The sequence below is a fragment of the Cydia pomonella genome, chromosome 16 (genome assembly GCF_033807575.1).
Source record: "Cydia pomonella isolate Wapato2018A chromosome 16, ilCydPomo1, whole genome shotgun sequence".
NCBI lineage: Eukaryota > Metazoa > Arthropoda > Insecta > Lepidoptera > Tortricidae > Cydia > Cydia pomonella.
This window is the reverse complement of record NC_084718.1, coordinates 17255484-17271815: the sequence shown is the minus strand read 5'-3', so window position 1 is coordinate 17271815 and position 16332 is coordinate 17255484. Positions and strand designations below refer to the sequence as shown.

General features: G+C 38.1%; 1 protein-coding gene across 2 annotated transcripts in view; it reads left to right on the top strand.

The window, feature by feature from the left end:
- LOC133526097 (sialin) overlaps positions 1-16332 on the top strand; it is a 75716-nt gene that overhangs the window by 20067 nt on the left and 39317 nt on the right. Inside the window, exons 3-5 of one of the 2 annotated variants that reach the window (XM_061862554.1) lie at positions 2453-2625; positions 6810-6940; positions 13108-13310. In XM_061862554.1, coding sequence (XP_061718538.1) covers positions 2453-2625; positions 6810-6940; positions 13108-13310 — 507 coding nt within the window. Of the gene's footprint in view, positions 1-2452; positions 2626-2648; positions 2906-6809; positions 6941-13107; positions 13311-16332 lie in introns of those variants that run through there. The other variant, XM_061862555.1, reaches the window with a different exon arrangement.

The following is a 16332-nucleotide window of genomic DNA, read 5'->3' as shown; positions in this document are numbered from 1 at the left end:
AGTTACGAACCACTGCATGGTCTAAGCAGATTATGTCTGGCGTGTACCGCGTGTACAAATCTGTCAATGAATGACTGGAATGAGGGTTATCACGTTTAATTTCGACGCTAGGGGCGCTAGTCTAGACGTAGGTCTTCCAAAATGTCAAATGTGTAGAATTTTTGGGGGTTTATCGCGAAGTTGCACTCCTTATTCATAATTGTGGTAAATCTTTTACCATCTTTGATTAATCATGGTAAACATTAGATATATTGTAGTTCAATAAACGTTAGTGGTTAAAAAAAGTGCCAGTTATAATACTTATAAGCAAAACTAAACACTTTAAAAAAACGGCAAATATAGACGTCAAAATCCCTTTGTGCATATTAGAACTTAGAACGTATTGATTTTGTTAAAATAAGCATACAAGAATTATGAGATCTGTTTTTCTGGACCTCACTCTACAGTGGCGCCAGCTGGTGAGCACTAAAACAGCAGCCCTCATTAGACAAATGTGTGAGCGGACACATCTCCAGTAGACACATCTGTGCCTATTTCCCGTCCATTTATGTGTCACCATAAATCACTAATGTACCCTTTTCGTAGAATTTGTAGTATGAATTGTTAATACTTACAGAAAAAATAATTCTGTTTATTCCGCACCACCAGAAATTAGCAATGCTGGCAGACGATAGAAAAATATTCATTGCTCATCATTTGCCTAATCGTTAATGTTACTGTAATTTGATAAGAGATTAGATAATTAATTAATAATAAATATTATAGGACATATTATATATACACAAATTGACCAAGTCCTACAGTAAGCTCAATAAGGCTTGTGTTGTGTTGTGACTTGTGGGTACTTAGACAACGATACTCATATACACCGTGTTTTTATTGAATTGCGTTAACTCCGGGGTTTCGGTAAGTACGTTTAAGGAAACTAAATGGCATAGTTAATTTTCAAAAAAAATATTTTTTTTTGTTTTTTTTTTTACTATTTTTTTTTTTATAAAAAGTAACTAAATGTTGCATATAGCGTTGTTGTAACACGGGCATTACATTTAACTCAACCAAACAATTGAAAACTGTGACATATCAATGTCATTTCTAACATCGATCGTCCGAGATAGTACGTACGTTTAGTAGCAAATGTATGAACTCGCACTAAACACTAACTAATAAGTAAACAGGTCCTAAAGCAAGTGTACACGCTCGTAAGGGCCTTATAATATAAAAATTTATGATTGATTATCTCCGAAATGGAGTTAGTTAGAATATCGGTATCTTTGAGAAAGTTACTTAATTTAAGCTTAGGAATGCACCCTCGAAATTAACGCAAATAAAAAAAAACACGGTGTATATAATATATAAGTATGTACTTAAATACATAGAAAACAGCCATGACTCGGGAACAAACATCCGTGCTCATCACACAAATAAATGCCCTTACCAGGATTTGAACCCGGGACCATCCAGGGTCACTACCCATTAGGCCAGACAGATCGTCAAATAATTAATAAATAATATAACAATTGACACAATTTCAAAACACTGGCCGAACATTGAACTTGATCCCTGTGGGAATTGCTATTTTTAAAACAATTTTTTTCCCACGTTGATCATTTACGTAAGGAAGTTAGTGGTTGTCGCGAAGCGATGCCAATTTTTTATTTCCTATTGAATTGACTGTAATAGGGTAGTTGACTGCTTAGTTAGTCAAATCAGTACCATTTACGAACTGTCAAAACGATTAGCCACTATGGAATTTCTATGAAATACAAATTAATGTAAATGTAAATAGTGTAAATTTATTCGATTTCGTGACGTGACGTACGCGTTTGTGTTAAGTCTCATTTAGTATGGGATTTTGAGTTTCCTAAACGACATTTACACTAGGGGCTCAGAACATTGACGTCACGGTCAAGTTACCTACACTTTATAGTTCTTTCGGATTTATTAATTAGAAATTGGGTCTTAGAATAACTGCGATCTAGGTTTTTCTAACATTTTTCTGGTGCTTTATTTCACGTATGGCGTGAAATCATTTATTTTAAATACAGTAAACATCCCTATAGTAAACATACATTCATATTTACATTGTTAAAATGCACATAATGCCGACTTCCTTAGCCAGTGACCCAAAATCTTGGCCTATGACACAAGAGAACGCCACTGCCCTATTTTGCGCCTGGTACTCTGATGGCGGATAGCCCTTTTAGGGCTTCGTTACTCTAGCGGTATCTGGAACGCCTGGACGGACGTTAAATTATGGTTTATGGCTTTAAGATATTTTATTCTCATAAGATTTGTATAATTAATTTATAATAGTAGCACTTTACTTCAGCTAAGAGCTTCTGCTAAGAGCTAAACAAGTAAGGTGTGCGAGTCCTAGTCTGTTAGTCTTAGTAATAACCTAACCAGTTTTAAGTTTTCTACCCATATTAAATCCATTTTCTCTTGTCTGCAGGATGTCTAACATGCGTTCAAGTGTTAAACATTATGGTGCTCCTCGGCTTCATGCTGAATTACGCGCTACGAGTGAACCTGACCATCGCCATCGTTGAAATGATCATACCGACCACCAACACTACCAATGTTACCGAAACGGCCAATGTTACTGACATCTTCAATGTTACTGAGGTAAGTGACATGTGAAATTGCTAAATTACGCACTACGAGGGAACCTGACCATCGCCATCGTTGAAATGATCATACCGACCACCAACACTACCAATGTTACCGAAACGGCCAATGTTACTGACATCGTCAATGTTACTGAGGTAAGTGACATGTGAAATTGCTAAATTACGCACTACGAGGGAACCTGACCATCGCCATCGTTGAAATGATCATACCGACCACCAACACTACCAATGTTACCGAAACGGCCAATGTTACTGACATCGTCAATGTTACTGAGGTAAGTGACATGTGAAATTGCTAAATTACGCACTACGAGGGAACCTGACCAAAGCCATCGTTGAAACGATCATACCGACCACCAAAACTACCAATGTTACCGAACGGCCAAAGTTACCGACATTTTCAATGTTACTGAGGTAAGTGACATGTGAAATTGCTAAGTTACGTGCTACGAGTGAACCCAACCATCGCTATTGGCGAAATGGTCGCACGAACCACCAACGGTCCGGATGTGACATGTTGAATGTTACCGAAGTTTCAACAAGATAACCCTAACCATCGCCATCGTAGACATGATCACACCGACCGACACGACCAATGTTATCGAAACGGCCAACATCACCAAATGTTTTAATTTAAAATATAAATTTTAGCGGGTCTACCCTACCGCGAAAACTCGGAAATAAAGGTAAACAAAATTAATTCAATTTCAAGGGAAGGGATAAGTCCACCTATGTACTTAACTTTTCCTAATTGTAAGTTACTTTTATTATGTGTTTTTGAACAAAAAAGAGTTTACTACTACTTTTACAAAATGAATTTAATATAGATAGACCTGATCAAAATGATAATGTATTCAAAACGCGAAAGATGTAAATATTACAACGCCAACTAGTGTTGCCGAAACGGTCAATATTACCGATATGTTCAATGTAACTGAAATAACTACTTCTTATATACTACCTTATTGATCAAATGATGCTTCACGGATTCATACAAAAACATTTCATACAAAGACTATTCCGTAAAATACTGTCTTGGTAAGCAAGTGACATTTTCAGACAACAAAAATAAACTATGACGAATTTTGAAGAGGCACTTGAAAAGGAGATTTACATTGTATTGGGTTTTTAAAAAGACTGACATCATGTATTGTGTAATTTCTAGGAAACGCTCTTAAAGACAAGTAGGTATATAATTTATCTGACCATTTCTAAGTCATTCTTTAGTTGAGGAGTGTCTTTTTAGGGCTTATTTCTCTATGAAATCCATATGAAAATAAGCCACTTTGGAAATATAGTTCTCAGTTGTTCTTTAATGAGCCATCATTATCTAAACGTGTTTCTTTTATGTTAACACTAAACGAATGATTATGGAAATGATTCGGCCAAGTGTTAATCGGACTCGCATGCGGGTTCCGTTGAAATACTTCAAATACATGAAAACCGGTACATTACCAGTTTTAATATTTCATGAATCATGATATAGCTGCAATTGAAATGAGTAGTGCAAATTAAATCTACGGTCTATCAATTATAGGTTCATGAAATAGAACGCCAGCGGAAGCTTGGGGCTGGTTGTACCAACGACAATAGATTGATCATAATTAATCAACAGCGAACTATGGAACTTCCCATACAAACAAGAGACGTTTTGAGAGACACCAACCTTTAAGGCGAAAGTGAAAAACCCGCGCGAAACCGCCTTTTCATACAAACGTAGTCCTCATTTTCCTCTCTGGATGTTAACATTATTGAAAATATTTTGACACCAATAGTTGTATATCAACACAGCTATGCTCCTACTTTTGATTTATCCTATCGATTTCTTAATTATTATAACTTGTATAAGAGTTAGAAATGGATTAAAAATTAAAAAACAAACCATAAATGTTTGCGCCAAAAAGGCAGCCGCCATTATCGTGACGTCATAATAGCAGTAACAAAGAAACTACTCAATGTACGGGAAAAAACGTTAAACGTGCAGTGCAAACTTTTTGCCGTTGTTACAAATTTTTAACATTTGTTTCTGCTATAGTGACGTCAGTCAGAAATAAATGGTGGGCATAGGAGTGGTGGTAATACATGGTTGAATCTTACATAAAACAAAAGCCGGATCTTTTACCTTTCTTAAAATATATAATTCATGTGTATTAGTATTGCCAAAATTGCAACTGTACGTGTTATAAAAAAAATACTCGTTGGATGGCAGTCAAAAATTCGCGTGTCACAGCTCCATAGTATCACAGCCATACTAAAGAAGAGACGACTGAGGTGGCTTTGGGCATGTGTATCGAATGGAACGGACTCGTTTGCCACGTCAAATCCTGCTAGGGGAGGTTGCAGACGCAAAAAGACTGGTCGGGCGGCCAATGCTGCGCTTCAAAGATTGCGTCAAGCGTGATATGGTTGCTTTTAATATCACATGTAACCAATGGCAAAAACTGGCCGAAGACCGACCCGTATGGCGTCGTGCTATTCACGATGGTCAAGCCAAACACGACGATGCCTAGTTTACCGCTTTAAGAGAGAAACGCATGAGGCGCCACGAGCAGGCCTCCAACCCTTGCCCACCTGGGCGCTGCATACACCTGCCGCGTGTGTGGACGTGGGATCCTCTCTCGCATAGGGCTATACAGCCACGAACGCAAGTGTCGTTACCAGGATGCTGCTTAAAACATCTCACACAGATGAAAATGCCTATTACAAATAAACAATTGTACCTATTTTATAAATGTGACACTGCTTTTTACTCCCTTTTGTAAAGTATAATTAAATTAAACAAGTAGTAAATAAAGACGCGATCAAAATTTAAACTTATTATAACTTTTTGATCAGTATAAAACCAGCTTTCAAATCATGGCAAAGTTTTTTTTATTCAAAGCTTTGTAATCTTTGTATGACATTTTACCTTTGTGACAGAACTTATGAACTAAATAAGTATTGTTATTGTCAATAAATAGAATATTTACCTAAAAAAAAAAAAAAAAAAAGTAATATTTACAGTTATGTGATTGAGCTATGTTTACATTTGTCGAACGACACACTCGTTTCAGTTAGCAACAAGTTGATTCACGTCTCAACTAGGTTAACTGCTCCATGACTCAGAGTTGACTAATTTAATGAATATTCACCCGAGAGACATTTAATAAGTTGTGGGTGCATTGTTCATTCAAGGATAAATATACCTTATTACTGTACAATAAGATACAAATTTGTAAATATATGGCTATTGTAAAAATGCATCTCCAATGCTCAATGAGGTTTTACAGTTCATCTAACCTCAGTTTACAATGGGAGGATCAAAAACAGAAATATCAAGGAAAACTTGTTTAGGATATTCATACCTTGAACTAGATTTAGATAGATTGCCTTGATTCGAGAATAGACTGGACTATTTTGGAACGTTTAGTTATTACGGAGAGTAGAGTATCCTGAATTCCTGATGACTTGGTCTGAACGCTTAATTGCCGTCTTACAAAATATTGGGCAGAGGTGGTGATAGGCAGGGCGAAATAACCCACCTTTTTGTCATTTGTTCCTCTCAGCTCGCAGTGATTATAATGTTAATGTAGTTTTAAAGTTTAAGTGTTTTCAATAACAATATACAATATGTATATATACTGAGGGTTACTATAACTAGCTTATATCTAGAATAGGCCCTTGAGGCATTGTACCAAGGATTCTGGCGGCGTTTCCTCGTTGTATCGCAATACTGATACGTTGTGCGAGGAAGCTGCCAGCTTCGGTCACCAGTGTTTTTATGTAAGTTCTAATATAGGGTGTAAGTTATTCTACTTTTACGAAACGAATTTTATTTTTTTATTGATCCGGTAGAATAGAACTATATATATATATATATATAGTGATACTTTTCCGAACTTTACACTACATTTTTAGCACTCAAAAATCAAGATTTGCCAATTTTTTTTGTGTAATGGAAATTCTCAACAAAAAACTCTCCACATTGTCTTGCGTTGAAGGTGAAATAGCATTCTAAATGTGGAGACCAAAGTCCAGCCACTATTGTAAATGCAAATGTTTAAAAAAAACTTCATCGAGTATCTGTGATAATTTTAATAATTACTAATTGAAATTTGTTACAAGTTTTGATGGTCTTCGTTTAAGACTATCACTACGAAAAAAAAATGAGCAGTGGTGTAATACTTCAATTTTTTGCAGCACCCGCACAGAGAACAGACCCGTTACCAATGGGACACGACACAGAAGAACATGCTGCTCGGCTGCTTCTTCTGGGGCTACGTGCTGACAGAACTACCGGGAGGGCGGCTCGCCGAAATTATCGGGGCCAGGTGAGCATGTATTCAAGTCTTCATCACGAAGCTGAGGCGGAGATGAGACGGAGACGTGCGGGGAATCAACCAATAGTAGTGGTTGTTATCCACATCTCTTTCCCGCTCCGCAAGATACAACTAATTCTATTGGTTGATTTGTTGATGACTTCTCCGCCTCACGAACCATATGCATTTACTTTCTATGCCGTGTGGTTCCATTATTGATAAATGCACCACCTGATAGGATAGTGTCTTATGTCTCTTCTGTATTTAACCCGCGAGATACACTGCCCGTGCTAAGCTTACAGCGCATATATTTTCTTCTACCGCCTGCCTGCCCTGCCCTGCCCTCCACAATTCCGAGAATGACTTGCGCATGGTAATGTCTAAAGAGTCCGCACTTTAACCCATAGGTATTAGATTACGGAAAGCGTTGTTTTGACCTACTTGACTTGTGTTGACTGCATCCAGTGTAATTTTGCGGTATTTGGTTAGTAATTGTAGGTACCTATATAGTGTCGGCATACCAAATTGTACGATCTCAGTCGCTTATTAAGGTTACGTAACTATCTTCTATGTCGTATCATCATGACTCAGGGACGTACGGACTGTGGACACTGTTCACCAGTGCTCAAGTGCAGTGCCAAGCCATCTTGGGCCCGATGTATGCTAGGCTGTAAATGTGTCTTTAATCTTTGACGTTATTTACTCGCCCAACGCGCGGCCAGACGTCCAGCCCTACGCTTCCTTGCCGTGCGACGGATAGTGCTCAATGGTCATGAGATTCTCCAAACTATCTGGTCGTGTCCTGCTCAGATGGCCGAAGAAACTAAGTACGCATTGGGTACATGCAAACAGTGGAGAGCCTCGTTTTGATAAGGAATTAGTATGTAACATGGAATAAACAAGAAACTTTCCTAACGCTCGTTTTAGGTCAGGTTTCCGTTCGGAATATTTTCAAATCATCGTCACTGCGGGTCTATTGTTTAATGACACGGTCCGATTGTTAGACCACCCAATTGCATATTATAATTACGTCAAGGAATACATTAGCTGATCGATTGTATTCGGGATTTCGAACTTGGTTCCGAGGTATCGTGTAACAACGTGAATGATGTAGAAAGATTTACCTCCTGAGGTATTTGGTCACGACATGGGGTTCTTCAAGAAGTGAAGAAGCGGGTGTTCAGGGTTCTCAAAGGTCGGCAACGCATAAGTGTCTCATCCGACGTTGCTTATGATTATCCCATAAAAAAACACAATTTAACTAATTTCAGTTTTAAACTAAGTAGTAGGTAGCCAACTTTTTATAAGTTTGCTCAGTAGACAATCGAATGAAAAGTTTCTCAATTAGACACCGTCTGCGATTTGACCGCTATTTTTTTCTAAATTATTGGTAACTAAATTTTACTAAGTAGTTTTTTTTTCTGCATTTTCAAGCAAAAACAGTGATTTCCCACAGTAATTAGCTTTTTCTATATCCCAGACATTTAAACAAAAAATGTATTTAACCGAAGATCGAGTTCGGTGACCGCCCGTGAAATACCTAATTTATAACTTTTAACAACAACTTAGGATCTAAGTCTAATTCCAACCTTACTTAGTCATCTGAAAGTCTAAATTTGCTTGAATAATAAAATCATGGTGTGCAAAACGAAGTTAACCCTTGAAATACGAATTATGGCCCCACCAATCTGTTTCGTGGAAGCCGGGGCATTGGCATTGACAGTGCAATTACGAATATCATCGATTACCGAGGGCTGTCAGTCATGACGGTTTAGTCACAGTCAGTGACTCTTGACCGGTTTGGATTAGCGAATAGGGCACTTTTAAAGGCATTTTAAGGCTGCGGCAAGCCACTAAGCCTATCAACCAATAGTATTTATTGTGATCCAGCAGACCGGAGAATACAACCAATGGTATTGGTTGTTGGTTGATTCCTGCGTATCTCGTCTTATCTGCGCTCATCTCGGCCTGAGTGGAAAGGCAGCCTGCAAAAGGGCAGCAAAAGAGCTACTTATATAGACGCCACGCAAGTCTCTGAAGAATACATTAACAATATACAGAAACCATTAATAAGTTTTGATACGAAGTTTCACGATTGAAGGTTTGAAACTGCTATCAATGAGCAATGATTATGTCTATCATTTACTGTCAGCATATTTAGGTCATACCCTACATTCAGACTTGGCAAGGTTCGTTTCTAGAAATGACATATGAATCTACATCTACGCCGAACTTTCTAGAACCAATAGACTGGTCAGAAAGTCAACGAGCTTATTTCTATGATATGTACTTGTAATTGATTCCAATGAGATAAAGATATTTGATGCGCACAATGCTTCGTTTGTAATCGTTGATTTAATTGACTAGTTTGATTTATGTTGCCATGTTGACAGGCATTCAGGTCATATTATGGTCATTGCTAACGTCATAGGTATTAATTGAACGTAAGACTTGTAATACGTTTATGATGTTACGCTCTGGGGCTCGTTTTTTCTTGTCGAGGTTGTTATATTGGGCATTCCTGAAAAGTGCGTAGGGTACTTCTGATATTAGTAAAAAGTTGATGTTTGGTATTAACCTCTAGGTTCATGGGGTCTCAGCGCGCACAAGTTTTTTGCATAAATCGCGAAGCGTCTGGTTGACGTAACTGGTGACCGAATAGCTGGCGGCTTCGTCGCACAACCTTCCTTAAGCTAGCTATAGTAATCCTCTGTATATATATGCATTATGTATATTGTTTTTGGTATATATGATAACGCAGCTTTAAAGTCAACGGTATATACATTTAATACAGATTTCTGCAGGTTATTAAGGTAGCTGCTGTACCCGTCACGTCTCCCAGAAAGTAGACCTTTTTATGGAATGCCCCAAGTATGTATGAAATGAACAACAAAAGTGACAGGAGATATCGTCTTCTCGATTAGGTGCTTTGAAAAATCGCTCGAGAATCGCTGTTGAATGTGTAAAAAAGGCGCTTACATTTGGAGATAACATCCACACTGTTCATTGACAATTCTTAAACCTTATTGCAAAGAGATTAGGTTCTCATCAGTTAACTGATCGGATCAGTTAACACGTTCATTGCGGAAGGGGGTCGAAAGACTCCATGCAAATATGGTTAATTAAATTACGAACTACACTAATTGCTGCAGCGAATAGTGTTGCTGTTAGAATCATTCTCACAAAAAGGTGTGTCAAGTGATACATTGAAAATGACTATAATTAAACAATAGAATACCGCTATATCTTCTGATAATGAAGCGTGTAAATTAATTACACAAACTTTTACATGTAATATATATTACATTTTCCAGTTTCAAGTCAAGTCGATAATATATCAACACAGCCATGAGAATTTAAGTAATTGTAGGCATTTAATATAGCTTAGGAAATTATAAACTTTCCTTGTTGTTTGTTTATTATTAAGTGTTGTCTAGACTCCTATAGTGGGGCAGTCCATTGAAAAAATCAATCTTTAAACAGGTAAAGTTATAAAAAAAACTGACACACTACATAAATATGATTATGAAATAACATGTTAATTCCAGGGCTGAGATTCATAAAAAATATGTTAATGCGTTGGAAATTTGTCTTCACAGCTGAGTCTTCTACATTATTCCAGTGGCGCTGGATTGGGCGAACTGGAATCAAAAGTAGACCATCATTCCATGAACATGGACATTCACTGGACTGGAATGCTTTCTGGAATGATAATATTCCAGTGCCGGTTCACATTATTCCAGTAGCATTCCCGCGGATTCGATCACTGGACTGGAATACCACTGGAATAGATGTGGACTGGGCATTACTTAGATGTCGAGGACCCTTTTTCTTAATCCTTCCTTCCTTTTTTTACCTGACTAATTTTCGTGACATTGTAACAAACGGTCAGACAGAATTAAAATAACTATTTCAAGGTATTGTGGGAATTTGGTTTCACATGTCAAATCGTCTACGTCGAGGATCGTTTTTCTTAATCCCTTACTTCTTATCCCCACTTAGAAATAGGCTTCTTTTTTTTTGTATATCTTTCCCATCACGGAACAATGGCGTTCCGGGCCATTGGGAGGCGTGCGCGGGGCCGAAGCCCGTAGAGGCCCTTTTGACACTTCAATTAAATGTAAGGGGTACACCGAGCGGGTGCTGCCCTTACCCTAGTCATTGCACGCAGAGGCAGCATCCGCCAGGGTGTAAGAGGTACTATTGAGAGTTGATGGAATCTAAAATGAACTAGGTTATAACTGAGCTATGGGATAAAAAACCGGACGCCTGCCTAATAAAACGATATGCAATTTTATATCCGGCAGACGGCGACTCGCCCTCACAAGATGGCCCCCCACAAAAGCAGCCGATTGCTTATTGTTACATTATTATTAACATGGTAACTGATAAACAGAGTTCGTCACCTTTCACGCACAATTAGCTAAGTCTTGAAAATTGAGTCTGAGGAACGGTACTTTTTAGTTAGAGTAGTTAAGACCACGGTGCGAGAACTTGCATTGCGATATTTGATTTGATCGGTCGGCTGAATTGGATGTAACCTCAATAGTCCGCAATGTAACTAAAATCGCATGCGAGTTCGCGTGCCGTCTAAATGAGCCCTAAATATGAATATGTTACTTATAATGATCGAACACATGTCTGAATCATGTTTGGTAATGCTACTGAAAACCCGTCGAACATTCCAGCATCGCTTATCGCGTCGTGTGTCACTCGCGAATGTTAGCGTGGTTTTTATGAACTCGATGTGGGTGGTTACTGATTGCACGCAGCATTTGGCGTTGCTAACTTGTTATGCCCTTCCCTTCCCCTTCAAAAATCCCTTCTTCATTTAGAAAGAATGGGATCATAATGATGATGATGCCATTTTTAGGGTTCCGTAGCCAAATGGCAAAAAACGGAACCCTTATAGATTCGTCATGTCCGTCTGTCTGTCCGATTCTGTCACAGCCACTTTTTTCCGAAACTATAAGAGCTATACTGTTCAAACTTGGTAAGTAGATGTATTCTATGAACCGCATTATGATGTTTACACAAAAATAGAAAAAAAAACAATAAATTTTGGGGGTTCCCCATACTTAGAACTGAAACTCAAAAAATCTTTTTTCATCAAACCCATACGTGTGGGGTATCTATGGATAGGTCTTCAAAATGATATTTAGGTTTCTAATATCATTTTTTACTAATCTGAATAGTTTGTGCGAGAGACACTTCCAAAGTGAAAAAATATGTGTCCCCCCCCCCCCCCGTAACTTCTAAAATAACAGAATGAAAAATCTAAAAAAAATATATGATATACATTCCCATGCAAACTTCCACCGAAAATTGGTTTGAACGAGATCTAGTGAGTAGTTTTTTTTTAATACCTCATAAAATTAAAAAAAAAAAAATTCATCAAACCCATACGAGTGGGGTATCTATGGATAGGTCTTCAAAAATGATATTTAGGTTCCTAATATCATTTTTTTCTAAACTGAATAGTTTGCGCGAGAGACACTTCCAAAGTGGTAAAATGTGTGTCCAAAGTGGTAAAATGTTGAACAAGATCTAGTAAGTAGATTTTTTTTAATACGTCTTAAATGGTACGGAACCCTTCATGCGCGAGTCCGACTCGCACTTGGCCGCTTTTTTCAAAATGAAGAAGGGATTTTAGCAGGGACATTGTCAGACTATGAGTTAGCGAGTTTTTCGTCAGAAATGTAGCTAAAACATGTTTTTATGAACAGATACTATGCTGTAACCTACTTTGAATGAATGAGGATAATTTATGAATTTATTGAAATTTATTGATGGTTTTATGTCAGAGGATGGATTTACGGTCTAATGCCCATAGCCAATTGAATTTGATATTATAATTAATTTGGAAATTGTGAAAATAATAGATTTATAATTCAGTGGTGAAAATTATTTGTAGGAGTTTGTTTGTTCTGAGGTGGGGATGAGCGGAGACGAGAGGAATGGACCAATAGCATTGGTTGCAATCCAGCGGAGCCAAGAAGAGATGTGGATTACAACCAATGCTATTGGTTGATTCCGCTCATAGGAGAGCTCTTCACTGTCCAAGTACATGTCATTGCCAATAGAGGTGACAGGAGGGTCTCATTGAGCATTACCAAGCACTAGAAAGTTTACCTTAGTTGGTTAACTGCCTCAAAACTAATACAATTATTTGTTTACAGACGAGTGTTCGGCTACAGCACCCTACTAGCCAGCATCCTCACCCTCCTAAGTCCAGGCGCCGCCGCTGCTGGTTTCGGGTGGATTGTCGCCCTCCGAGTCCTCCTAGGCTTCTTATTGGGAGCTACATGGCCAGCCATCCTGCCTATGGCTTCTAAGTGGATCCCGCCGATGGACAGATCAAAGTTCATGTCTAATATGATGGGTAAGTCAGAATTCTTCAGCTATAGTACCTTATCATTAGCCAGTATTATTTTTGGATTTCGGCGTATCGGTAAAATAACTAGTTCCCCATTCTAAGAAAGTGATATAACTATACTATAATTATCAAAATGCATTTTTGAAAAACATTGCCCAAAAAATTAGGAACTAAGGTCCCAGTGCTCGGCACTGTCCCAGTACATGTCATCTTTAAACTTTTCATAATCAATAAAAGTGTGACATCTATTGACATTAATATGCCGGGCACAAGAACGTTCACCAGGCTTTGTTGCGTTTATATAAATATCGCAGACTGCTGCGGTTTCTCCGTGTTGAAAATAGCTAACCACACAAATAATGCGTCATAAATACAATCCCAACGCACTTAGCAACTAATCAAACTACGTTTGCAAGATGAGTAACATTACTGCCATCAACTGTGGACAGCTTGCGGTTTCCGGTTGTTAATATTAGACGTGGGCGTAACTGCTAATATTAACTACGCTGATTGAATCCTGCCCGTCAATTCCAAGAAACTGTCGCGTCGTACAACTGTAAAACTTGTTATTAGTAGGTAGAACTATTAGTAAGGAATAATTATTGCCTAGTAGATGTAAGTAATGAAACAAAAACTACCTTAATAATTGTAATTTAGGTCTGGTTAATTTATTGTTAGCGGATCATATGCTTCAAAACAATATGGGACAAAAAAATTAAGTAACAATATCCGTATAAACATACCCTCTTACTGATCTGTTCTTTTCTTCTGCTTGTGCCTTTTGTTTCTCCACTAAATCATAGACGACTATGACTTCATTCGGTGATTAGTTTGTATAAGTACCCAATTTTTGCATATTCATTGTCAGGAGCTCAGGAGTCAAACGACGACGGATCAATTAAGATGATGAATGATTTCTTAACAGGATGACATGAATTATTCCATTGCGAAATGAAAACAAGACAATTTAAGTCGCCAATTGATAATTAGTTCGCAATTCTAACAATGTTTGCCTTGACCGCGGGTCTTTATCGAAATAACAATAAGTCGACGTCAGCGATTGTAATTCCTATAATTTGTTGAAGGCTAGCGAGTATTTGCTTCATCCAATCTTGTAAACACCTACGATACACAGACGCTGTTGTGCCAAAGAGCTGGAATCTACGAGTTAATTAATACCTTTTACCACAAGGTTGAATTTCCTCTAACAAAAATTTGGCTTTGAGAACAGCTTCCAACCGAGAAATTGAGGAACTACAGTAGGTTTAAGGTTCTTCAAGAGGGGTTCAGGGTTTAATGACTTGGCAACGCTCATTTGACTTGCTTGATTTTGCAAGCGATCGTAGCGTAGGCTAGGCCGCCGATGTGGTTTAAAAAATCTAGAGATCACATTTAAACTGGCTTTCCCAGAGGCAAACTACGTCTAAGCATTAAGAATAACGGTCTAATTGCGCTTGCGTTTGAATTGTTATCGCGTTCGAAAGTGGCATGGCGGCGCGGAGGCGCGCGCAGGCGTGGTCGCTGACGTCACGGCGTTCGCGCGCGCTGATTGGCCGGCTGTAGTTGACCGCGCGATTTAACCCTGCAACAGTTGCTAAGCGGTGTTCCGAGAAGCTGCGAGCTATTTTAACCGCACGTGGTTACATTACAAGGTTACGACGGGATTTTGTTCCCAGTGCGGGTTGACTTTTTTTATTATATTATTTTTTTAGATCATACGATATCCGTTGTGTGATTCGCAGAAAAACGTATTAGGCAGAAAAGGGGTAATGTCTCGAATTTCAGTTAGAATTTTAAATTAGGTAATAGTTACTACCACAGTCTGGCGTTACATAGTGAAACCCTGAGTCGAGGCACGTGTAACGTCAGTACAGCACGTAGTGTGACGGATAAGAATGAGATAACATGCTTGACTCACCTGCTGTCTTAATCGATTTTATAATTGCTTAAGTGTTTAATGTCTGAGTATGTACTCTATAGAAATATTACATTCAAAAGCGTTAAGAAGTGAAATAGCCTGGGACTGCAACTCGGCCTTCTAGATTAAGTACCGCTACACTTCATATTTTCGGTCGTAAGTACTCGGTCATTCTAGCTCTCATTGGCCGAGTGACCGAGTCTCGTTTGTTTACATTTAGACGACCGGTCTGGCCTAGTGGGTAGTGACCCTGCCTATGAAGCCGATGGTCCCGGGTTCAAATTCTGGTAAGGGCATTTATTCGTGTGATGAGCATGGATATTTTGTTCTTGAGTCATGGGTGTTTTCTATGTAAGTAAGTAAGTAAATATTCTATGATGTATTTAAGTGTTTATAAATATTTATATACCATCAATCGCTGATGTTATATACTATATATATCGTTGTCTACATACCCTCAACACAAGCCTTATTGAGCTTATTGTGGGACTTAGTCAATTTGTGTAATAATGTCCTATAATATTTATATATATATATATATTTTTTTACATTTCTTTCAATTTAAACAAACGATATATTTCTCTAAAATTACAGACTTACATTTTATAAGTAATTTGCCTGATATCAACGCAATGAGTGGATTTAACGGGTTTTCTATGGTAACTAAAGTTAGTAGGCATTATGTTATGAGTGCCAGCCAGAGGAACTATTCTTCGCTGCTGACGGCTAGGCATGTCTGCGTTACTCAGGATGAAATATAATCGGCGGTTTTGGTTATAATATCTACTCGTTTCTGTACAGATTGACTCGAGACAGGGTCTTTCCGGGTAGACGTCACCAGGGTTAAAATAGCTGACAGCTTCCTCACTCAACGCAAAAACAAATAAAGATCAACAATTATGCGATTCAGCGAAGAAATGCTGCCAGCATCCTCGGTATCATACCATATCCTATTTTAGAATAATATTAACTTGATTACCTACTTTAGAATAAGATTAACACTTTCAGTGCCAAGCTACCGATTTTGAATACCGAATAAACACACCGCACTTTGCGTAGATAATTAAATTCTATATTCGTTTAAGAAACTGGTAGTCAACTAGGAACTCT